We start from the raw sequence: 25,678 nt of genomic DNA on the forward strand, positions 1-25,678 counted from the left end.
AAAATTTTTCCTTGGCACCTTTCTCCCTTCCTTCAGCACAAGGTTGTTACGAGGTAAATTGAAGGAGTTCCACTCTTCAGATTTCTGTCATCCTTCAATGTGTGTTGTGAAACTCATGAAACAGCACCAAAAAGGGTTGTTTGGTGGCTTGTTTTTTTTTTTGTTTCTGTTAGTGTTTGGGGGATTATTTTTTCTATTTCATGACTGCAGAAATTTAAGTGGTGAGGATGAGAGCTGACATAATGGTTTACAAGTAGCCCACTACAATTTGGTATTTTCTACTTCACTTGAACCCATGGGGAAAATGTTTTTTGCTTCTGTTAGTGTTTGGGGGATTATTTTTTCTATTTCATGACTGCAGAAATGTAAGTGGTGAGGATGAGAGCTGACATAAACTATAGTACCTCTCTTGGTATGATGGTTTACAAGTAGCCCACTACAATTTGGTATTTTCTACTTCACTTGAACCCATGGGGAAAATAAATCACAAGTAAAAGCTGCCAGGCAGCTCATAAAGTGGGGTTAGAAGCTTCAGTCAAGAGCCGTTCTCATCTTCAAAACAGTTTTTCTTAAGGCATTTCTAGGATAGGCTGTCAATCACAAGCTTTGTTATACCAGAATCTAAAGCTTCATCCATGCAAGACGAGGCCTTTAACAAGAAAATCCATGGTGCTGTAAATGGGGAGCTGTAAGAGTGTAAAATGCAGGGATGTGTGTCAAGAGTGACAGCACTGGCACTCCCAGATGGCCTGGCCTGACCTTGCTTACTCCATAAAAATGTTGTGAACAACCTGTTACCACTCTCAGAGCCAACTTGTGCCCTGAAGGAGAGTTCTCCTTTCTTGGAGCACAGATGATTTCCTTGGCTTCACTTCCCTGGGCCAAGGAGAGCATGTCATAAAATAAGAAAAATGTGTGGAGCACAGACTGTTTCATAAAGCCAAAGAGTGACTTGCACGTTCCACTGGATCAAAGAAATCTCTGGATCTTTTGGATTGTTCGGAACCCATTTTCCTTCTTTTCCAGTGTGCTGCCAATCTTTTGAGAGGGGATGGACCTTTGGCTGTAGGAGCCCAGACTCCTGCCTGTGCTCACAAGCTCAGAGGTGCTCCTGAGTGGCCCAAAATAACTCCAAAATATGCATTTGTTTATCCCATATTTAGCATTTCCACGGGTTTATAATCCATTGGCGATTTTATGCTAATTTAAAGCTAGCACCTGTGATGGAACTATGCAGCCTCTCTATGCCCATACTTCATCAAAACAGTGATGTTTAAAGATTATAAATGCAGCATTTTTTCCTGCCTGTGTCCTTCCTGTGTGCCTTCTGAATAGTTTTCTTGCAGAAGATTTTTGGGCAGCCTGCTCTGGAGAGGCCTCATGGCATCCCCACCTCTCCAGATGTATTTTTCTCTCCTTGCAACAAGATGGAAACAGCAGCAGCAAGCTACAGTTTTGTCTGTATGTCCTGTATGCATGGACATACAGACAGAATTATTGAGTGTATTCAATGAAACAAACAGAACAAATTGTGCAGAAATCAGCAGAAAACCTTTTATTGGTAATGATTACCCAGCATACCACTTAATGAAAAATGTGATGTATGGATAAAGAGAATGTAACTGAATGCAACACATGCAAGAGGAAAATTAAGGTGAATGAACACAGGACATTTAGCTGGACATGCCATGTGCACAACTGGGACCTGAAAAGATCACTGAATTTGCAGGCATACATTGTACTAATGGGATGCATAGACAGCTTTTTGTAATTGAATTCTTCCTTTGCATCTAATGTCTGATGTCATTTTGACACTTGTGTCAGGCTGACAAAATCTATCCACAAACAAAATAGGAACTTATGAGTCCTAGAGTGCTATTTATCTAAAAATCAATGTGCATGAGAAAGAAATGCTTGTAAATCCAGGTTTGTATCTAGTGAAGCAATTCCAGGTAGGCTAGATAGGCAGTAATAAAAAATGGAAAAGAAATCAGTAGGGTTCATTTAATTAACAGTTCTTTGTTACTTGGAGAAGCTTTATATATTTGCCAGCTCAAGGAAGATTTTACAATGTGCCAGTCTTTATACAAGCTACAAGAACTGAGCATTTCATTGTCTGGTATTTGTGTGGACAGGGAGTCTATTTTGATGAGAGAATTTAGAATTTGAATTATTACCATGGGGTCATGAGAGAGAATGCCAGCTTTCTAAACCCTGTGTTAGTCTTAAATTGCAGTTAGCTATAATTGGTTATAATTGCTATCACTGGGTAAATATCTTTGTTTGGAGAAGATACCTTAATTTTTTCAGGGAACATGTTCAGCCTGGAAGCCACCAGGGTTTTGTCATGCACAAGGAAGGCTGATTCTGCTTGACCATATGTCAAGAACATGTGTAATTAAGGTGACAGGAATACTGAGCATGGCAGCATGTAGGGTTCATGAGCTGCAGCTTAAAAATTGTTGCAATGCCCTGGGACCTCTAAAGAGTTCTCAGAAGAGAGCAGAAGAATATGAGCAGTAAATTTCCTGTGATGTTGCCACATCGCCACTCAGGATGTGGCTGGAAGGAGGGGGAAAATAAAAGGGCAAATTCTCTTTTCACTTTGTATCCTGGTAATGGCACAAATATAAAATGGTTCTACCAAATTTTATGAGTTGGGTTTTGTCCATGTCTTTTTCCAGTTGCTGTCTGAAAATGAATTCTGGCTTAAAATATGGATCCAGATCATCTTTCCAAGTTGGTGAGACCAAGTTTTGGATACAGAGCTCTAAATCAAAGGAATAATTGCATTCTAACTGAATCTTTGACCCAGATTTCACCTGTATAAATGAGGACAGGCCACCAGCAGCAAACAGAAGTGTTGCAAAAGTAATATGAGTTTATGTTAAAATAGATAATAAATGAGTCATATTGCCAAAACCAAGACAACTTCATGGTTACGTCTGAAATGTTTATGTTCATATGTTGCTTATCAGAACAGTAAATAGCAAATCAGCATCACAGCTTGCTTCAAATATTGTTCAGTAAAATGGGCTGTTTAGCTTCAAAGAAAAAATTAAATCCCAGACAAGGAGATGCTGCTGTGATTGTAGTAATGGAGTCCTTGTACAAGCAAATATGGGTAAATAATAGTAACACAACTCAATTGATTTAGAAACACCAAAAATCCTCTGTGATTTAATGCCAGATTCTTGACCCTGTTTTCTTTCTTAGAGGAAGTGATTAATTCTTCATGATATAACTCCCTTTAGGCTCTTATTCTGCTCAAAACATTTGCAAGCAAATTGCAGTTGCCAGTTTTGGCTTCAGCTTTTTTTAGTGACTATTTTTAAATGTGTTATTTCTGAATTGGCCTGAACTACTGAAGCTGTGTTTTTCAGCTGAGGAATTAGATTGGAGAAAGTTGCATGAAACTGGTTTTGGTACCTTTTTATTGAAGCAAAAATGGTGGCTTGGTGAGAGGTTAATTCAAGCTCCTTGGGGTTTGTACTGCTGAGTGTTGGTGGTCAGGGGGAGATGGAGCCCATGGTGGCCATCAAAACCCACACAGACATCCTGAAACTGATGTGTCTGCTGTGAAATAAATGAACAATCACTTGCTAGTCTGGTTTATATCAACTTGTAGTTGGATTCACAGGACTCTGAGGTGCCTCTGGAAATTGTGCAGTTCCAGCCACAACAAAGCAGAGTCAGGGTGAGAAGGTTCCAGAGGATGATTCCCAGTTGAGTTTTGATTTAATGTGAAGATTCCACTACCTATCTCACAGGGAAGCTGCTCCAGTGCCTGACCACTCAGTGAAAATGTTGTTTGTAATATTTAAATGCAGTTTCCTGTGCTTCATCTGGTACCAGTTGTCTCTTCACCTTGTACTGGCTGCCACACAGCAGAGCTGGGATGTTCTTCCCCCAGTCCAGGAATTTGAGTTTCCCTGTGTTGGACTTCAGGAGATTCCTGCTGGCTATTGATCCCTGAGAGAAAGATCCCATCAACTGATTGGAAGCTAAACTTGCTAGAAATTAACCATTTTAACATAGTGGCTGCAGAGATAATTGAACATACAATTTCACATTGGATTGGATGGATTTATGGGAATAAAATAATTTAAAAATTAACATATCCTGTACAAAATTGCTATTAGCAGCAAAATAAATAAAACATGATTGTTATTTTTTGATCTGCAATTTAGTTACTTAAATTAGTTTGGAAAATTGGCTTTTTGGCTAAATGGTGTCTTTTTATTAATAAAAATCTTTATTGAATCTAGAGACTCCTTTTTGCAAGGAAAAAACAGAGTTTTGAAGAAATAATTTTGTGGTAGCATCTCAATTTTATATTTACAGAATGAATGTTGATGTGCAAGACTTTTCATTTTTTCATTTCTCATGTGGGTGTTTTTGTTTTTCTTCTTTTTATTGTATTGCTGAAAGAGGTTTGTAGAGATTACTGTTGAATATTGTTGAAGAAATCAGAGAATTCAATCAGAAATCTGAAATTAATGCAGTCAGAGGCTGTGGGAACAATAGCACTGACTTGTGTTGTCATATGTTTTTTAATTGCCTCCTTGATGAACGAAGGTGTCTTGATGTGTTTGAGAAAGTAATTGCTCTTTAGAAGTGAAGAAGAAAATAATTTTCTTTGCCTTTTGAGCTGTAGTTTACACTTTCAGACAAAATGGAAATATGGAAAAATCTGAAGTTAAAAAAGTGAGCTGCAAGTGTAAGTAAATCTCTGATCTTAGCTCCAATAAACCAGTTTTTCCAGCAGCTGCTGATGGTTCTGGGTTGTTATATTGCTGTTTCTTAGTTATTATATCTGTTCAGTTTGCTTTCATCTGTGCAGGAAAGGAGCTTAATTACCTTTCAGTCTAATTCTTCCTTTCTTTTTGCCTAACTTTAGCTTTTTAGGCAAATTTTGTAAGCTAAGCCTAAGGAATTGGTTTCACAGGCTGCAGAAGACTTTGTTGTGCTGCTGTAGATTTCAGCTGTATCTAAAGTAAAGACCATTGTTCTTCTGCCTGACCTTTTCTGTTCAAAGGTCTCTGAGTCACAGCAGAGATCTAAAGATCAATTTCCATCTGTGAACTGTGGTGACAGCTCTTCTCTGGAGTGAAATGGGTCAGAAAGCTCAGGTTTGGTTTGAAAATGGAAGGTTGTGAACTCATGGGAGGCTGGCACCTCACTTTCTGACCATCTTTAAGGAAGAAATCTCACTCCAATGCTGGCAAATATTGAGATTCCTTGAAACTGCCATTGGAGCACATAAATCAGAATATGCAGGAGAGTGTTCTACCTGTATTAGAGCTACTTGCAAGTAAACTCAAATATTCTGTACCTATGAGGACTTTAAAACTCCGTACTGAGCACTCACCTTTGTAAGCTGGGTTGGGTCTTTTCCACCCTAAAAGAATTATTTGTGATCAGTCTCCAAATCCTTGCACACTCAAATCCCCTTTGAGCAGCAAAAGGGATACACCTGACTGATGCAAGATCATGTTCTTCTAATGCAAACTACTCCGAATCCAGAATAATTTCATTAAAATCAGGAGTACCAACTACAATTCTGCTATAAGCAAAAGAAAAATAACTCAATAAAACCCTTGAAATTGAATGATAAACTTAAAATGCCAGGCAGCTTCCTTTAGAGGTGGCTGACTGATTTATCAAACTGCAGAAATCTCAGTCATAACATTTTCTGAAAACATTAATTTAGGTCTCTTGAAAGCAAGGGGATATTAAAAGGCTCTTGAGATAAAAGCTATGAGATGAATGCAGGAAATCAAGTATACTATTTATGCCAGAAAGAAAAAAAGCACCTGCAAAAGCCTAATTTGGATTTTGCTAATGCTGTCAGTTCCACATAGAAAACATGAGTTATTAGGTAATTTATTTCCTCTTCCTTCTGCAGAAGACTGAGCAAATAATGACATCAGTGTTTTCTCAAAGAAAACCTACATGACAATTATTTATGCAAAATATTTTTAAAACTGATACTGCTTTGTTGAAAATTACTGATTTGACTGGTGTTTTTTTTGTTGAGACTTTCAGTTTTCCTTTGTTTCAGCCTGAACTAAGAAGTCTCTCAGTCTGGTTCCTACATTTTTTATAAGTAATTGGGCATTTTTGGAGAATGATTATATTGAGTGTTTCTAATCATGTTGGAAGGCAATGCAAGTTGCATTTGTGGATGAAGTAACACAGGAAGTATTTATAAAAAAATCACTTGCAGGGGAGGTGGGGGGAAGGAAGAAATCTCTGGATGATTTTACTGAGGGAATTAATGAGAAAATAGCAATCAGAATGATTGACCCATGTTTAAGCTATCATAGCATTTCCACAGACACTTGGGACTAAATATGATATAGTCCTGATAACTGCTTCCAGACCAGTGCTGCCTTTATGTGGATGTGCCCCATTCCCCCCAGCTGTGCTCTGCTGATTTGGGCTCAAAGCATCCTCAGGATTACTCCTAAATTAGGCTTCTATCTAGTCCCCCTCCTCAGTTTTGGGAGAAGAAGAGAGAAATCTCTTGGTTTTTGCTTCTCTGAGCCAGTTATAAATTCCATGACAGCAGCCTGGGTGTGGATTCTCTTCTCAGCCAGGTAAAGACTCTACAACAACTCTGAGAACATCCCAGCACTTTGCTGGTGACTGGCTGGTTATTAATATTTTATTGTCTCTTATCTCATCACAATTGACTGCCCAGCTCAGTGTTTGTCACTGTATATCTTCAGGGATATTAAAGCTGATTATATCATTTATGCTCTTGCCTGATGAAGCACTAATTAAATTAACATGGCATTTGTGGTGTTTCTTGCTGTGCCACTACAAAGAAAAAAGGTGACTGGGAAATATGCTGTCATTAGAATGAAAGGACAGGCAGCTCCTCCTCTCCTTATCCACTAAATAATTAAAATAGTCAGTAGTAAGAACGAAAATATTTTTACATGTTAAAAGACACCCATTTGTTTGAAAAATTAAAGTGATTTATGTGCTTCAGAATGGAGAAATTATTGAATTTCAATAAAAATGTTTGCTATCCTGTGGTAGTTTTTATAAAATATTACCTCAGTACTTGTAATTATAGTTGGGTATCTAAATTTGAACTGTTAATTATCTTTAGCTAGCAATTTCATGGAGGATAATCATATTTCCTTCACTTGAAAATGAACATTTTAGGTAACAAATGAGCTGCAAGCCACAGGTTTTTGGCAGTAATTGCTGCTACTCTCCTATTTTCATGATAAATCTCTTAATTAACAGCTGTATGGCAATGTCTCACTGAAATATTTCATCCTTTTATAAAAGAATCCAAGGAAATATGAAACAGATTTCTTAGATACACAAGCAAAAAAAAAAAATCCTGTGGGGTTTATTGGCTTCTTAATTCAAACTCTGAGTGCACTCAGGAATGGTTATGTTTAATGCTGCTACCTCTTCTCTGACATAATTACCTGTGAATACTCAACAGCAAGGGCTGTTGGAATTCATGAGGGGCTTGGGAAATGAACTCCTTAATGTTCAGTTTTCCAGCCTTAATTATAAATCAACTCTTTCGAGCCTGTTTGAGGTTCACATTATGTGTATACCTCAAAAAGATATTTCCTTTTTTTTCTGAATTAAAAAAAAAAAAAAAAAAAAAAAAGTAGGTGAGTTTTTAATACAGGAATCCTGGAGGTGTAGAGAAGTGGTTCCTCACTGGGATTTATCATATCTGGCCAACATTTTATTGAATTTATTTTACACAAAGGATGTAGGGCCATTGTGGGATTTGGGTTGGAAGGGACCTTAAAGATCATCCAGTTCCACCCCCTGCCATGGGCAGGGACAGCTCCCACCAGACCAGGTTGCCCTCAAGCCTTGTCTTCTCCATGCTGAACAATTCAGTTATTTAGCACTTTGAAAAATTATATTTTCTCCCTTTTCTTTGTATGTTTAAAGGTGTTAATCCCAAATCTACTGTGTACTCCATAACAGAGAGCAACTCTAGTTTTGCTGTCTTGAGTCAGCAAACTTCATTCCAGATGGAATGGGGAATGAAGATGCCCAATTTTCCAGTCCCTGATTTTTCCAAGACAGTTATTTAAAAGACTCTCTCAAGAGAGTTTTTGGCAAGTTTGGAGCCCGGTGCGTTCAGTGACAGTACAATCCTGCTGTGCAGCCACTTCCTCCTTGGTGTCCTGGCCCAGTTTGAAAGTGGGGCTGAAAAAGGCTCAAAGTAATTTGTCTTCCCCTGTCCAAACTCTACTTCTCTCTACAAAACCCCAATGAAAAGTTCCTCTTGCAGATGGTGGATAGATCAGGCTGCATTGCTTTGCACTTTGCAGTGTTCCAGGAATAAATAACATTTCCCTATTCCTGCTGTGTGTCACACCATGAAAAGAGAAGAAGTAATTTTCTGTATAACCCTTCCTGCTCAGGTTGGGCACAGTCCTGGGGTTTCTCCAGTTCCTTTTGGAAGTATTTAAGGGGATTATTTGCAGCACTAAAACTGGTATTTTCCAGTAAAGTCCTTGACACTGCTGATCATGAGTTTGACAGAAGCATTCTGATCCTCCACTGTAAAAAGTTTTTATCCATGGAGAAACTCTTCAGCCTGTCTTCTAACTGAATTTTACATGCTAGTCTGTATGCTTGGGCCAATTTCCTTCTAATAAGTTTTAAATTATGTTTTATTATTATTATTATTATTATCCCTGAATGAGTGATGCAAATACTTGGCATGACAAGAGGTTGAGCAGGATGTGATCCTTATCCAGGATGTTACTGGTGATATGATTACAGAAAAACAGGAAAGCAACAAGTTACCCATTGGTTGGAATTTGATATCTCCCAGTGTTGACCTGGAAGACAAAATTGCTCTTGGTAGGGATTATTTGTTGTTAAATATCTCATAAATGCCCCCATGGCCATAATTTGTATTAGAGCTGAAAAGGCAGTGATCTAAGGCTTGTACCTAGGCTGTGCTTAAAAAGAGAAATTATAAAAAGTAATTCCAGTATCTGGTTTAATCTTCTCTTTACTATGTTCTCAGAGAAGGAGGGTTTTTTCAAGGTTTCTACCCACAGAAATGGAAAAGTAGGCTGTGGAACATGTTGCTTTTAGGACTTTGGTAAAAGGTGTCATGAACTGAACAGATCAAAACTTAGTTCTCATTTTTGGTGGCAATGAGATGAATCCTGAGGCCACCTAGGAATTTCAGGTGAGATGGGGTATCTGGAAAGGTACTTAAAAACACGTGTCACCAAAAAAACCCAAAAGAGTTCATAAGAATTCACTGTGACAGTGGTGCAAAAACAATCTAATGACTAATGCTCTTGCTTTTCAGATAATGAGTCTGTTTTTATTCTAACATGTCTCTGTCTCCAACATCCCTTTTTTGTTTCCCAAGCCCCTGCATGCATTTGTAGTTTGTGATGTGCTTTTCATGTTGCTTCTGCTGAACTGTCTTTCTCTGTGAAAAGAAATTAATAAAGCTAAGCCAAAGGGAAGGTGATTGACTGTCCCACTTGGAAAAAAATAATTAAAAAATATTTTGTGATAATAAGCTCATAACATTCATTGGGAGTTGTACTTCTATAAAATGCTCTTTGAGTTGAATTTCAGCATTAAAATTTATGCACTCATTTGGTATCATACTTTTTCCTTCAAGAAAGATAAATATTTCAGTCTTTGAACAGTGTGAAACTGAAAACATTCAGCAGTAGCCCTAGCTGCTGGAATTCCTCAGTAGGCTGCTAAGCAATTCCAGTGATGAATAGTCTGTGTTTGCACTTGGGAAATGTACAGTTATCACTGCAAAAATAAACCATTGCAGACAAAGGGATGGATCATTTTATCTGATCCTTAAAGAGGCCATTCAGATGGTTGTTTTGTAATTTGATGTCACTTAAGTAAGTTGAGGGGTTTTCTTTAGTTCAAAAACTGCTTAATGTAAAAAAGTCATTTATTGTGTGCTTAGCAAAGCATCCATTAAAACTTGAGAGGCTGAAGATCCTCCTGGGGTAGTTTAAATTTCAGAAAAATGCTCACAAAAGCAATTACATCTTTAAATGAATAATTTATTTGGGGTGCTTTAGATCAGATTCTTGTTTACAGTTTCTCACCTTATGCATTTCAGCTTGGTAATTGGTTTGGTCTGTACAGACAGGTTTTCCAGCTCACCTAAATCCCCTGTCTGGAGGGAATCAGGTGTCACGATGGGATCTGTGGTGTCTCCAGGTGCTGTCATCCTCATTCCTTCTGAACTCACTTTTTAAAAAGAACTTCATAGAAACAAACTGAACAATTGAGTCTATGGTATTTTTATTTATTCAAGTAATGAGAACGCATTTTAAAGAATTTTAACAAGCCATGACAGAACCTGTGGCTCGTCTCATGAGAGTTTTTCCTGAATTCAGCAACTTGTGGCATCAGCATTTTGATTTAAGTTAGCTACACCAATTGGTAAAAATATCTCATTTGCTCATTACTTTCTCCTCTTACAACATTTAAAATCAATTGAATTTTTGTGTCTGGAATTTGTATCAACATGTTTCTTGTGTTAACATTGTTTTAAACTAAATCAGACTAATTTACTTCTGTTCATTTACATCAATGTCTCCAAAAAGGGCTGGTTGGTATTGTATATTGCTTTTCCCTTCTTTATATAAAGAGAGTTTGATTTATTTTCTGGAAAAAGGCAGCTTAGAAGTGATTTTGTATTGTTCTGCTGAATCTTTGGGATCTGTCTTTCTAATAACTTTTACTAGGACAGTAGGCAGAGTGTGACCCTTCAGGGCATGTGTGGATTTGCATTTCCTTCATGCTTCAGTACTGTATTGACTCCAGCTGGTGCAGGAAAAAGTGCTCAAATATATTCTACTGAAGGACCAATTCTTCAGTGTAAATATCACCTTTAGGCCCAGGATTCTTGAAGAGTGAATTGTTTTTCTTTATGTTCTTGACTGACATCTCCACAACAGAGCCATCAGGCAAAGCTGCCCACATGGGGTGCACAGCAATTGAGCTGTCTTGAATTCTGCAGTTACTTTTATAATGGATATCCCACATCCCAGAGCATTTTGCTGTTAATTCCATGGGTTTTGCTTCTGACTCTGCGTGCACTGGGACTGTTGGGTCAAGCAGCTCTTTCTGGATTTGCACACTCCAGGTTAAGGGAAGTCAATCTGAAATTCTGCGGTGTAAGCTTCTCTGCACATTGTTCTACAGCCACAATATTAGCTTTATATGTTACTATATTTTAGAGTGTTATATATTTCTTTTCCCTCTTACATTAGGTGTGGGTTCCCCTAGAGGAATGTTTGTGACTCTCTTCTTTCTGCCTTTTAGTTTGAGGGAACACATCCACCTCCTAAGGCAAGATCAGCCTTTGTGTTTATTACAAATATAGATCCTGCTGTACTTCCATGTTCTTCCATGAACACCTACTTCTGGAAGACAGACCCTGAAAAGAACCCCACAAATTTGGGGGAAATAGTATTTTGAAAATATCACCAGATTCTCTCGGAAGTCCTTTTAGCTACATCTGCTGCTGCTGTGCACCATGCTGACCATTGCTGGTAAAATTGCCTGATAAATGGTAGTAATCCTAAATATGAATCTGTGTGAGCTGAACACCTACTTTATAGTTTGGGCAATATTCCTTTAAGCCCTCTAAATTGCTGGGCATTGTAGATTGCCTGAAAATGAAACCAAAAAGCAATTTATTCTTCTGCCTGGGAATGATGCCTTCAGATTTTAGTTCACCTAAAAAATAATAACTCAAGGTGAAAAATAAAAAAAATGAAGACAAAAATATTTTTGGGGTGGGAAAGTTTTTGCTTCAGGATTGCCTTTGATGTTGCATATCCAAGACAGATTTCATTCTGATCACTCCATTAACTCATCTGGAAGATGAAATGATGCAAACAAGTCCTTTATTTGTCCAGTGTCTCTCTGGAAGGTGTAAGAGCTGCAACAGGAAAGAAGTTCAGTGCAGAAACTTGGTGCCTGAGTTCTCTTGTCACTGCTACTTGTGCATGTTCTATAGAAACTGGGTAATGGAACCTAAAAATCTCATTTAAATGTAATTCAATTACAGTGCAAACTGTCTGAATCCTTTTCTGCTTTGAACCTTAACATTTTAGAATAGGTCTAAAATCAGGAAAGTTGTGCTGAAGGTTGAAGCATGAAAAAGCTTTTGTGACTCAAGTTAAAAATTTGCTTAAATGTTTAATTTAGTGTCTGATGTGTCCCCCAGAGGAAAAAGGTAAATTGCTGAAGGAAGAAAAAATTTAAATTTCTATGGGATAGGTGAATGTCTAGAGGCAGCACAGTGTTTGCAGACATGTCAGATTATGTGAAAGCTGAGTGTATATATTAGCAAAAAATCAAATTGCTTCTGAGTGTTCCCTTGCCTGGTTGCTTGCATTGCTCCATAGGTAAAACCACCGCTGTGAAGAATACATGTTTGTCGTGGATCTTGTTGGAGAATGTATTTTCTCATTCACTTCCCCAAAAATGTAATATTTTAAAGTCTGCAAGATCATGACTGCTTTAATAAAAAAATCCCAACCAACCAACCAACCCAGCCCTAATTACAGTTCACTGTAGTGATGTGCTTTGCTTTATCAGTTGCATTTTCAGGCCTTGGCTTCACCACCTTCTACCTGGCTGGAAAGCTGCACTGCTTCACGGAGAGCGGCCGAGGGAAGAGCTGGAGGCTCTGTGCAGCAATCCTGCCCCTCTACTGCGCCATGATGATCGCCCTGTCGCGGATGTGTGACTACAAACACCACTGGCAAGGTGAGACACGGACGTGCTCTTTTGTCCTGCTCTTTTTTTCTTAGTTAGCCATGTGTTTCTTTGATTTTTTTCTGTTTCACTACATGGTGTGAGTTAAAACACCATGCTGTGCTATAGATTTTCCTTGCTCCTGGATTGATGCTGGGGCTTCCTGGCAAGGCTGGATTAGCTAGCACTGACCTTCAGAGCCTCAGGCCTCTGCCACAGCATCCTTCCCTCCCTCACAGCAGGCACTTCTGGAGTGCAACACCCATCAGGTCACTGCATCTGTCACTGCTGTCTCAGAGTCCTTCAAAATTCTGTAACTGATGGAGAAGGTTGTGCAATTTATCAATTGCACACTCATGTGACAATTCAGGAAACCCTGCCATCAATTATTTCTTTTACCATTTCTTGACCTTCTTTATGGCCATTTTTGTAGCTTCCTTGCTTTCACTCATTCTTCTGCTAAGTAAACCAGCTTGTAATTTCTTTTTCCCTATTTGTCCCTGAATTCCTAGAAGAAATACCATGCATGGTATTTCTGATGCTGTTATGTAGGTCACCTTGGCTTTCTGTGGTATTGCCAGGACTGTACTGCTGGCCTTGCAAATTGAACTCCCCTCAAGGTCCTGAGTGCTCCTTTCAATTACCTGAAATTTCAGTTCCATACTGGTTACCTGCTGTTTCCTGTTTTCCAGCACTGTGGTGGGTTGACCCTGGCTGGACACCAGGTCTGTCACTCCCCTCCTCAGCTGGAAGGGTGAGAGAAAATGCAGTGACAAGTTCATGAGTCAAGTTGAGGGAGAGATCACTCAGCAGCTGCTGTCACAGTGCCTGGAACAGTTCCTGCCCCTCCTTCCTCAATGACCTGGGTGTCAGCAGGGCTGTTTCTCTCACATATTCTCACTCCTCTCTCCAGCTGCTATTGCAGGTGTCCAGATTTTTTTCCCAGTTTTTTACATCTGTTATCCCAGAGGTGCTCCCACATCCCTGCTGTGCCCAGCCTTGGCCAGCAGCAGACCCATCCTGGAGCTGGCTGGTGCTGGCTCTGTTGCACATGGAGAAGATTCTCACAGAAGCCATCCCTGCAGCTCCCTCTGCTACAAAACCTGGCCCCAAATCTCAGTACAAAGACACAGCATTCTGGTGGTTCCTCACATAATTTCAATTAATTGCTGCATTGCTCTGTCCTCCTGAGCTCCTTCTCATCTACCCAGCAGCAGAACCCATCTCAGCCATGCTTCCTCTCACCCTGCTGTGCTGCTGCAGCTGCTTAATCACCAGCCATTAGCCTTGACATGTTCTCTGAGGAGCCTCCTGCTTTCCAGCAGAGCCTTGTTGTGTTTCAGGACCCATTTCTCCTTTTCTCAGTGGCACTGGGGCTGGAGAGAGCCTCCAGCACAAACCTTCTGAGCGTGAGGTGCTGCCTGGACAGGCTGGCAGGAGGCACAGAAAATATTTGGCACTTGGCTTGAGCTCCCTGTTAAAGAGAAAAGGAGGAGTGGGAAGAAATGTGGAGAGTACAGGTTTGCTCTGGAGTTTGGCACAGGTGTTTGCAGAGTGAACTGTCCCTTGCCAGAATTATTGATGGGCTGAAAGGTGAGGCAGGTGATGGTTGTGTGCTTTGTGCATGGTGGAGGAAAACTGCGCCTGGGGGAGGGACTCAGTTCATCACAGCTGCTCCTATTCTGCCTTTGAATTTTAAGGAGATGGAGCTGCAAACTTATGGGAATAAATTACTTGGGACTCCATTTTCTTCATGGTGGAAAGGGCCCATTCTTTATACACATATTTCATTTTTATACAGATTTACAGACTTCGTGTGGTACTCTAATTGGTTAGGAGTTTTCTTGCCAATTACCTTTATTGGTTAGTAACAAGTTGTTATTCTGTATTGATTGGTCACTCAAACTGTCAGTGTCTACATGCAGGGAAGCTGGTTGTGAAAGATAGTTTTCATTTTTCTATCTAATTGTGTAAAAGCAGTTTATACAGGTGCAAGTTACTTTTTCCCCAGGAATAGCTTGCTTTTTTAACAAATTGCTCCCAACAGAATTGCTTTCACATGGGAACTTTCAAAATGCTAGCTTTGACAAGGCCAACCACTGATTCTAGGAGAGCAGGCCTGATTTTATAAAGCTTTTCTCGATGATTTTTCTACCTTCCTGAAACACAAAGTCATCTCCTCCCAAGAGCAGTGCTGGCAGACATTATCCTGCAGGTGACCTCTGCTTTCCCCTGAAAGAGCTGTGCTCCCAAGGGAGAGACTGGTCCCCTCTGGGCACAGCCCAGAACCTCAGGCTTTGGCTTTTCTGCTCAGCAGAGTCAGCTAATTGTGCTAAATTATTTGTGGTGGCTTTGTGATGGAGCCTTTACTATGCTGTGGGAAATGAAAAAGGAACATTAGTTCTGAGTCCAAGACTTTGCACAGAGCAGATGAAAGATGGAGTGTCCCTCTATTAAAAATCCATTGAGTGTGCTTACAGCATTAATATTATGAGAACTTAATGAGCTCCCTTCAATTTGGCTGGAGAGAGTGATATTCAAGGCCTTAGTATTGGTATTAGTGGATAGTAGGATATTGCACTGTGAATCCTGAATATATCAATTCCATATACATATCTATCTATCTATCTATCTATCTATCTATCTATCTATCTATCTAATGTTATATATATGTTATGTATATAATATATATATTCCCTGTATAGGCTTCTAATTCTGAAAATGTCAATTTACTCATGGAATAAAGGAGAATTTTGTATGGAAAAAGGTAAAGTTAAGTGCTGAGAATGAAAGAATATTCATTTTCCTTTATGGGCAAAGTGGGGAAAAAAGGAAAAGAATAAAAAGAGGATAATTGTTTCTACCATGAAATCAAACAAAAGACTGAATTGTTTTTTTCAAAAACAGGAGTTTAAAAAAGTTGCCTGTGATTTTTGCTATTAACCCCAGTCAGGCAAGGTCAGTAAGATAGAGACCTTTGGCATAAATCAAGTAGTGAATTTGTATTACTGTGGTGCCCAGGCTGAGGTCCAGAGTTGCATAATTTGTGTAAAGGCTTTGAAAGAAATTATCCGGGCCAGTTTTCAGCAAGCCTTAAAATCCAGGGATCTTAAAGAGGACTGGCAAAAATCTGGTGTTTCTCCATGATTAAAAATAGTAATTTAAATAGTCATAGATGTGACCTGAGTGTTAAGCAGAATAAAAAAGCAGATGGAACACTATTCAGTCAAAGTAGTATAATCTGAGAATTGCACCCAACACAGGTTTATAGAAAATTATTCTTGTCACAATAACTAAGTTTTATACAAGTTTAACTAAGTTTTTGATTGATGCTGTACAGTGAAAATTCTTGCCCTCAGTACCTTTAATACCATTATAGTTTGGTAGAGGCAGGCTGATGAAATCAGTCAGCTTGCAGTGTGGGTACTGTCTGCACACAATCACCTTTTAAATTCCCGTTTGAGCCCCTGTTACATTAATTTGTGATAGATTCATTTTGTCCTTTTGTGTGGAAGAAGAGAACACAGGATTAGAAGGCATCTCCTGGGTCATTCCGTGTAGTCCTGTTCCTCAAATGTGACTTACAGTCGCATTTCTTAGATTTATCCACCTCACTCTTAAATTTTTCAGGTTTTCTTGCCCTAGCCATTCCTGATAAAAGGCATCTCACTTCTCTGATGATTACAAACCATCTATTATGCATTGAAAATTGAACCACATTGTCTTTGTTCTAATAAAAATTACAATGCCAAACCAGGGTATTTAATCTGTATTTAAGGACTTCAGACAAAAGTAATTTGCATTGATTTACCCTTCTTTGCCAATAAGCTCAATGATTTACCATTTTTATTACACTTTGAATTTTTTCAAATTGAAAGAATGGAAACACATTTATACACAGATTATGTGGTGCTGAATCAGTCTTGTTAAAATAAAATGTGTTGTCAGGTCATTTTAACCAGTGCCTTTTGCCTCACTTCATTATTCTTCATGTTAAATCTGAGGCTTTCACAGAGTCCGTATTTCCAGTGAAATTTTTCTCTTGTTGATTATAAATGAAACACAGGATGAGGTGAGTATTTTAGTGAGGTATTTTCTGGTTATTTTAACAACCAGAAACAGAAGGAATCCTCTATAGAAAACTTTAAATTGCCTAAGTGTGAGTGCTGCAAATATCTCATCCAATAGCCTTACTTATCTTATTTTCTGATAGGAGTATGGGATAGTAAAAAACATCAAAGAAAGATATTCAAAAGGTATTAAGTTAACAGGCATGCTTAGTCTTTGACCTTTCAGATGCTTTTGGTAAAAATTCATCCAGCTTGAGATTGTTCTTAGCAGTTTGCTTTTTTAAATGGGTGAAGATCCATGGGCTGTCCACCACAAATGGTCAGCTGTGATCTGGAACGTCAGGAGTGTTTGATACCCTGTGGAGGCTGTTCTATTCCCAGTGTTCATCTCCCAGAACTGATCCAACCATCTACAGTTTGGGTGTTCAAAATATTACACAAGTCCCCAAGGATGGATTTTGTGTGTCTGGTGTAATTGTGGTATTTGGTTCCAAATTCTTTAGGAAAATTCAAAATCCACATTTTCCATGCTAAACACTTTTACATCAACCAAATGTCTTTTATTTTCAGTTTTCACTCCTGGCTGCCCTTCCCCTTGTGACGTGCTTCTGGTTTTGTTGCTTTTTTTCCTGCAGATGCTTTCGTTGGAGGGGTCATTGGCCTCATTTTTGCTTATATTTGCTACAGACAGCACTACCCTCCTTTGGGCAATACAGCCTGTCACAAATCTTATGTCAGCCTGCTGGATCAGAGCTCAGTGAAGAAAGAAGAGAGACCCACAGCAGACAATGCTACTGGGCTGCCTCTGGAGGGAATAACTGAAGGTCCCGTATGACTTTGAGAAATGTGCAGAATGAACTTTTAGCCTTCTCACATTTCCTCCAAACTGGTCTCTTAACAGTGGTTCTTAATGTACATTTTTTCTTTTGTTTCTTTCCGTTTTATAAAGGGAATTTAAATATTTTATTTTTAATGCCATGGTACCATCATACTTTTAAAGTTAAATTTTCAGTTCATACTCACTTGCTGAATTATCTGTTTTCAGTCTACTGCAAGCAGGTAGAACTACTCTAGGGAAGGGGAAAGTACATTATTAAAAAGAATCTCGTGTGGAGAATGGTTAAGAGAGTACTTTTAAGATGTGGTTGGGCATATACTAGATCTGGAAACAGATTTTCTGAAGTACTGAGTATCTTCTACAAAGTTCTGGTCATCTTCAGCACTCATTGATTTTGATGGGTGGTGAGTACACAGAGCACTTTTCATCAGGTGTTCAACTTCTGTAATTTGATAATTTAGGGCATCATCCTTACATTTATCCTGCTGCCTTCTGACATTAACAAAAATCTCCACATGCTGGTGGAACTTTGTATTAATTGTCAAGTTTGCCAAGGTTGTTCTGAGCTACTAATGGCTAAGAGGCGAAAGGTGTGGCTGGTGAAGTGCTTGTGAGATCCAAGCCTTGTGCATTTGTAGTTCCACAGGATGATTCTCACGTTCAAGAAACTCCATGCTGTTAAAATTGCCAACTAACAACATACAGGATGGATTAGAAAATTGCTATTGCACCATCAGCAAGTTTTGAGAACTCTTGCAATGTTTACCATCAAAACAAATTCGAAAGAAAAGAACACCCATTGCATTTAGCAAGCTGAAGTCTTTCAAACAGATGTTTTAAACCCCCTCACACTGGGAGGATAAAGAGACACAAAGTTTTCTGTGGATTTCGTTGTGCCATGTTCATTCTTGTGTAGTGACTCACTGCAGCATTGGTAACCTGAGGAAATGCAAAGATTCTCATTCGTGACTTTGGGCACACAACCACGAATGCTTGTGGTGGTTTCCAGCACTGTAACATATCCAGAGGAAGGCTGGAGACAGTTTTCCACCAATCCCATCCCACATTTTCAGCTCACCATGCTCTTGGGCATGGTGCTTGCCAAGGTTGGTACCTGAATTGGAACTCACCTGAATCAAACCACTGTTGGTGGGGAGAAGGTTGACAAGTGTGTGACTGAAGTTAATTTATTATCAGTAGGATTTTGTTTGTTACGTATGCACTATGCAGTATACATCACATTCCTGTGAGATGATGTACCTTTGGATGGCAGAATGTCAGATTCCAGGTTTTTTCTCCTTAGGTATCCTGTGAGAAATGCAGGCAAAATATTCCAGACCACACCCTGGCAGTTGAACATTTCTTGGAGCAATCAGGATAATGTTGATCAACGACCACAATTACGGTGCTTCAGACTGGAGGAGACTGCTGCCATGATTATAATTTCTGTGTTCCTGTTGGAATATGCATCAGCCTAGTAGACATTTTGTGATTCAAACAGCTCAATGTCTTTATGTAAGGCTTGTCATTTACTTTCCTCAAAGCTAAGCTTTGTAGATTTTTTTTTTGAGAAGAGCTGCTTCCTGATTCGCAACACTTGAATTTTTATAAAAAGCAAGTAAATTAGGGTCCCTTTAAAAATAAACCTAATAACTGTGTACAAGAGGATGCAACCTTGCTGTTTATAAATTTATATGATATTTGGAAATGGCTATAAATAGGAAGTGACATTAAGGAACAGAATATAACAGGAGTGAACCCCAGAGGCTCTGTAGAAATCAGGCCTTGCAAAGCTGGTACAGTTTAACTGAGTCAGAGGAAAGATGTTTCACTTACAGAATTCTGAGCTCTACAACAGAGGCAGTTGAACTTAGCTGTGGTTTTCCTGGTGAATATACAGTAATTCACAATACCAGCATCAGCAAAGCAAAATTACTTGGCATTTTCACTGGATTTGACAGAGCACTCCTCTGGTGTGGTTGAGATCTTATTCTAGAAATCCACAGAGTTCAGTGGAGGTTTAATCTTCCTACAAAGTTTTTAAACCATCCTGCAGAATTCTGTAACAAATATAGTTTTCTATCACTTCCTGTGGGAGGCTTGCTGAGAGCCCCAGAGCCAGGGTGAGGCTTAGCCATTAGCTCTTTCTTTCAGCAGGAACCCTAGTCTTCCAGCTTATATGCAAATGTTAAAAAAAGAATAAATCTTCAATCAAAATTAGAAGTTTAATACTGATGCATAGAGCATTTTGCATGTTTTTATATAGATCTGGCTTATTCTCAAAATGGAGTGGGGCCTTCTAACTGTGCTGTACACATTCTTAGTATTTTAATGGCTTTTGGTACAGGCAGACTGTCTTTGGGATGAGGAAAAGCTCATCCAGTCCTCAAGTGGCTGTTAAAGGATTGGAACATGAAGTGTAATACAGCATAAAAACTGAAATTGCAGGAGTAATTGGTGACCAGTAAAGAATAACACATTTTAATGGGAATAATTAAATTGAGAGTCATAAAGTAGACAATGTAAAAGGTTTGATTAAAATGTAATTAAAAATATGAAAGACTTAATGGAATGAAACTTGTGGTGCCACAATCACCAGTGCAAAGTCAGCGTAGGGAAGGCATTTTTGTGGATCAATGTATTTTAATCTCATGCTTTCTCAATGTGAAGGAAATGTAATGTTGTAATGCACCAATAAAACAACACATGAATGTGGGTTTGTACATCTGTATGTTATCATTTTTTTTGAGACGAATGTAATTTAGCAGTTATTCTTGTTAATGAAGCATGTAGAGCATCACACACAAAGAAAGCCCTAAAGAAACAGTGTTACTGACAAAGAGTCATTCCTGGTACTGTTAAAATGGAACAGCCTCCCTCCTTTAACCAAAATAATGCTCTTCAGCTTTCCTCCAGGCAAAGGTACAGTGTAACTCTGCAAGGCTCAAATTCTGCAGTTGTTACCCAGCTAAACCCCACAGGTCCCTTCCCCTGGTCCCATTCCATACCCCAAATAATGCTGCAAGTGCCATATTTAATAACAAACGTGGTTAGGCTAGAACAGGAGGACAATATCAAATCAAACACAGCAGAGATATCCTGAAACCACGAGACTGGCAACCAGCAAAATGTCCCCACAGTGCCTGAAATCTCAGGAACTGGGTTAGGAATAGAGCATTTGTGCTGATTCATTCAGATTTTGTTGCTTTTCTCTAATTTGGCCCTCTATTCATTTCCCTGTGCATAGAACTAATTATTTATATTTAATGTGAAAAGAGAACCTCATTTTCCTTCTTTCTATCCATGGCAAAAAATACTTTGCTGTGGACTGGGGGGGAAAAAACCCCAAACCTATAAAAAAGCCATATTTTTGTTTTGTGGTACTGAGATTCTAATGACTTTGGGAGAACTGCTCTGGATCACTGAGCACATCACATCTTGTAGGTGAAATAAAGCCTTTAAATGGGTTTTTTTGTCTTAAAATTGCTAAGCAGGACCATGTTGTTGGACAGTTAGGAGTAGCAGCCACAGGCATTATCTGAAATCAAATTTCTTATTGCTCTTACTCATCTTTATAAGATAAATAGTCTCACCTGCATCAGAGTACACTCCATACATATCTGATAAGCAGAATGAAATAAGCATTGCTGTCCTAAGAGGCTAAAATTAAATTAGAAGCTTCCACTGGGATGCACCCAGTTTAATTCAGTTTATTATACAGAGAACTCCTGTTCTACAGGTGTGCACATTACTCCCTGCTCAGGAACTTGCCCTGAACAGATAAAAAACATTATCATTTTGCCATTAAAATTTGCTCAACCTATATAAAATTAAAATTACAAGACTGTGTAGGTAACTCCAAATGCACTGAATTAACTGAGATTCTTTTTACACATGCTACAGGATTTTTGCTGAAACTTGCAGAAATTAAAAAAAAAAATTAAAAAAATCAGCATTCAGACAGGTCCAAACTTGGAACCCAGATAAGTATAATAAAAACATCTGAGCTGCAGCAGATGTGTGCTGAAGTTACAGAAGTGAAGATCTGCCCATTATTATTTTCTGAAAAAAAAACTTTCCAAAGGGAAAAGCAAGAGGCATTTAGGATAACCCACATTACATAATCTGAATAGCAAGGTATGAAATAGAAAGTCCTCTCTCAGTGCTTTGGCTGGGTGAAAACAACAGAGAGATGCTTTCAGCCAGTTCAGGAGGACTGCAGAAAGTCAAGCATGAAACACAACTGAAGCAGCTCCAGAAGCCTTAAACCTTTGGACTGAGTCTCTTTGCTGGTTTGCCAAAAAAGCTCTTAATTTCACTGGCAGATTTGCAGCAGCCATGCATTATTCTACTGGATTTTAATGTGGTCTGAAACAAGTTTATTTCTGGGAGTAGATGGGGCTGGGCACAAGGACACTCTGTTTTTTATAACAGTGATTAGCTATGGTTTGCTTTTATTTGGCTCTTGCTCACAGATGTAATTGTGATTTTCAATTACAACCCACAGCACTGTGCCTCTGAGCTCCTTTGGGTCCCTGGTTCTTTCCAACTGCAGAGCAGCTTCTCTCCTGGGGAAGAGAATTGATGGTGACATGTACACACCTTCTGGATGGTGTCTGCCTTCCTTCCTTTTCATCTTTATTAGATTTCCAAGTCTAATTAATGCACTTATATATAAGCAACATTCACCCACAAGACAGAGTGCAGTTCCAAAAAAGACCAGGTGTCATTGCAGAACTGCCCAACTGAATCCAGACAAGCTCCAGCCAGAGAACTCAGGTTGCCACTGTCCAATACACAGAATTTCTCACTTTTTTAAGCCAAAGGGCATTGAAAGAATTTTAAGGCTTTTACAGCTCTTAGTGTTGCAGTGAGAAAGGGCAGTCAGGAAAGGGAAGTTTCCAAATGCACTTTCACTCCTGAATTCAAGTGAATTCTGCCCCTGACTGACAGCTGGAGCAAAAGCAGATTTCTGTTCTTCCTTTCTCAGGTTAGAGGCTGAGCACACTCTCACCTGATCTGGGAGGGTCTGGTGAGTGCCCTGACACACGTCTGGTTTGGATACAGCAACTCAAAACATCCTAGTTAGCATCACTCTCAGTGACCTTCTGACACCATTCAGATGAGGAGAGAAGAGCTAATTAAGATCCAAGCCCGTCACATAATGCTGGAAGAGATCTGAGCCAGGGAAAGTTTGATTTATTAGTTCCAACAGGATTGCCCAGCACCCCTTGCTGGACACAGAGGAGGGGCTCTGAAGGCTCCCAAGAGGCAGATTATTGTCAAAAATCTCCTTGAGCTTTTTATTAATTGTTTTTGTGTGTGTCAGGGTTATTAGGAGAAAGGAGTCCCCACTGTATTGAGGGTGATATTTACAAATCATTTATTGCTACCTAACAGACTGTTGAAAAATATCTCCTTTACCAGGCAGGCTGAATGCACAATTCTGTTGTGTTATTCTGTATTCTGTTCACATCACCCCTTATCAGCATTACAGAGCATTTGTATATACAAAATCCATTTCATCTTCATTCCCAGCCCAACAGGTTGAAGCCACAATCAAAGTTTCAGACGTGGGCTCCTGCTGAAACCAATATAACACAGTAAAAAAGGAAGGGGAAAAGAACATTGCAGCAATGTCACAATGTCACTCTAATCTAAGAGGTGTAAACTTGTCTAGGGAGTGAATGGGATTCATATCTGCAGCATTGTTCAACAAAGATAAAGCAGCTTAAACATCCTCTATCACTGAGTGTGGAAAAGGCTGGAGCTGGCTTCTTCAAACAAATCATTGCACAAGGTGAAGGGAGGGAGATCACGTTTCTGAGGCTTGTTTGGAAACAGGAATTCCGTTTCACAGAGGTTGGGAAATATTTTTAATTTCTTGTGTTAACAAAACTCATAATTTTAAGAACATGCTAATGGAAAAAAACATAATCTCTTGTTACATCTCAGTATATAAAGACTTTTGCCAGCCTGTGGGAGAATGATTTCCACCCTTGCTCTTTTGAGGCTTCCAACCCTCTCATGTCAAGAAATGCCTGGAGAAACAGGGTTATTCTTGAGTGGGTGAATCACTCCTTCCTAATTTGCCCCTTTCCTAATTCCATTCTGGTCTGAATAACCTTCCTTGGAATTTCAGTGCAACACCTCTGCTTCTGTGAATTGTCCTGATGGGAAATAGTTTCATTTTGATTTTTGACCACTTTATTTTCAGCATCAGCAGAAGTCTCCTCGTTTTAAACCCTGAAAGGAAACTCCTGTGCTACTGCCCCAAAAGGGGTGAGAACAGCTGATCTAAGTTTTCACTTCAGGCTAATGGGGAACAAGGATTATCACACAGAAACCCACCTGCAGCAACATTTTGAGTGAGAGCTGGCAGGGGGGACACAGAGAGCTCGTGGATGGTGCAGGAAGAGATGCCACAGGAACTCATTATCAGTAAGTGGGTTTACATTTTTTATGGGGTGATGAAAGCAGCCTCTGCTGTATTTGGGATTTCCCAAAGTAAATAGCAATAAATCAGTTGTGAGTGCATTCCAGCTGGGAATTTGTGAAGTTTAAGGACTGCAAGGTTTAATGTGGAGAAATTGTGGAGCAGCTTCTGTGCTATGGCTAAAGGGGGGAGCAGAAATATCGACCTTGTTTCTGTATGGCCCTTACTTTGTCAGAGGTTTCTGCAGTAGGGAGAAGCAGAATTATCACCTAAGAAACTTTTTCAGTTTTTTTCAGCTTTTTTTTTCCCTTCAAATCAGTGTTTGTGTTCTCCTATCTGCCATTAAAAAGGGCTAGCTTTAAACTCGAGGTTTACTGGCTTAAAACCAATCAATATTATTAATCTCTTCCATCCTTTTATCGAGTGATTACACTGAAGAGGCCAAGTGGGTTTTTGAACACATTTATTTAATACTTACAGTATTTAATACTTAGATTTCTCAGGAGTTATAAAGAGCTGTTATGCAAATAAATACATGTTTAGCCATAATGCTGTCCTTGCAGAAATAAAAAGGAAAGGTTACACTACTTCTACTGCCATCTTTCTGTAACACTCCAGCGGCGAGAGCATGGTTAGATGGGTTTAATGGCACTGGTAATGGCTATGCAATGAGAAGCATTTACAAAGCAGTAAATGCAGCCATGAAGAGATGTGCTTACAAGGTAAATCATGGCAGGAGTGCCTCGTTAGGTTGTGGTAATGCACTAAATAGCCAGAGTCAGTGCAATAATTAATATTACAGCATTTTGCCTGATTCTGAGCCCTCTCCACACCTGCGGAGGTAAATCCTGCATGAGGGGCTGAGTTTGCTTTCCTCTGCTCTGTCTTTGTGGATATTCACCCAGGTACATCAGCATCATGAAGAATTTGTTTAAACACCAGAACTAACAGGTGCAATAGGATCTAAAACCATCCCCTGACTTGAATTTCAATGGCTTTGCTGAGAGAGAGAGAGGGACAAAAATACATTTTGTTGTCAGCTGAAGTAGACTAAAAGCTTTTCTGTCACTTTCCTGTCCTGATGTATTTTCACTTAGTTTCCAAGTGAGGCAGAGGTGTAATTGACTCTCTGGATTTGTTAAAGGAATAAAGGTTAGGTCCAAAGGGGGCAGCTAATCACACAATGTTCAGGGAAGTAGAGAGAGATTCACAGGCACTTCTCTCTTCTATCCCTGCCCCCAGTGTAGCATCACAGCTCCTATTTTATAGTCTGGTGATGTGATTTCAGGAAACACACCGTGCTTTTCTTCAGGCTAAATTGTGTGTTTATGTTTTGGGTCATTTCTAAACCCTTGCATTAGTGCCCCCAGCAACTTCTGTGAGCTAGGGCTGCGACACGGTAAAGTCTGAAAGCTGAGCTTTTAGGTGTGAGGTTTTTAAAATGGGCTCTCAGTATCTGTAGTGTGCAGTGATTTCTCTCTGTTGTTAAACGGTGATCCCCCAAGGTGATTCTTTGGGAGAGTGAGATTCTCCCTCAAGCTCTCACTATTTCAGTTAAAT

The 25,678-nt window shown here is 39.3% G+C and overlaps 1 protein-coding gene across 1 annotated transcript in view; it reads left to right on the forward strand.

Moving 5' to 3' along the window:
* The window catches only part of PLPP4 (phospholipid phosphatase 4), a 44,468-nt gene extending 26,789 nt beyond the window's left edge, over positions 1 to 17,679 (forward strand). The window contains exons 6-7 of the mRNA XM_041415754.1: positions 12,616 to 12,786; positions 17,480 to 17,679. Coding sequence (XP_041271688.1) covers positions 12,616 to 12,786; positions 17,480 to 17,679 — 371 coding nt within the window. The remainder of the gene's footprint in view (positions 1 to 12,615; positions 12,787 to 17,479) is intronic.
* Positions 17,680 to 25,678: the final 7,999 nt, after the last annotated feature.

Source organism: Onychostruthus taczanowskii, unplaced genomic scaffold, assembly GCF_017590055.1.
Source record: "Onychostruthus taczanowskii isolate IOZ18803 unplaced genomic scaffold, ASM1759005v1 scaffold5, whole genome shotgun sequence".
In the NCBI taxonomy this organism is placed as follows: Eukaryota; Metazoa; Chordata; class Aves; order Passeriformes; family Passeridae; genus Onychostruthus; species Onychostruthus taczanowskii.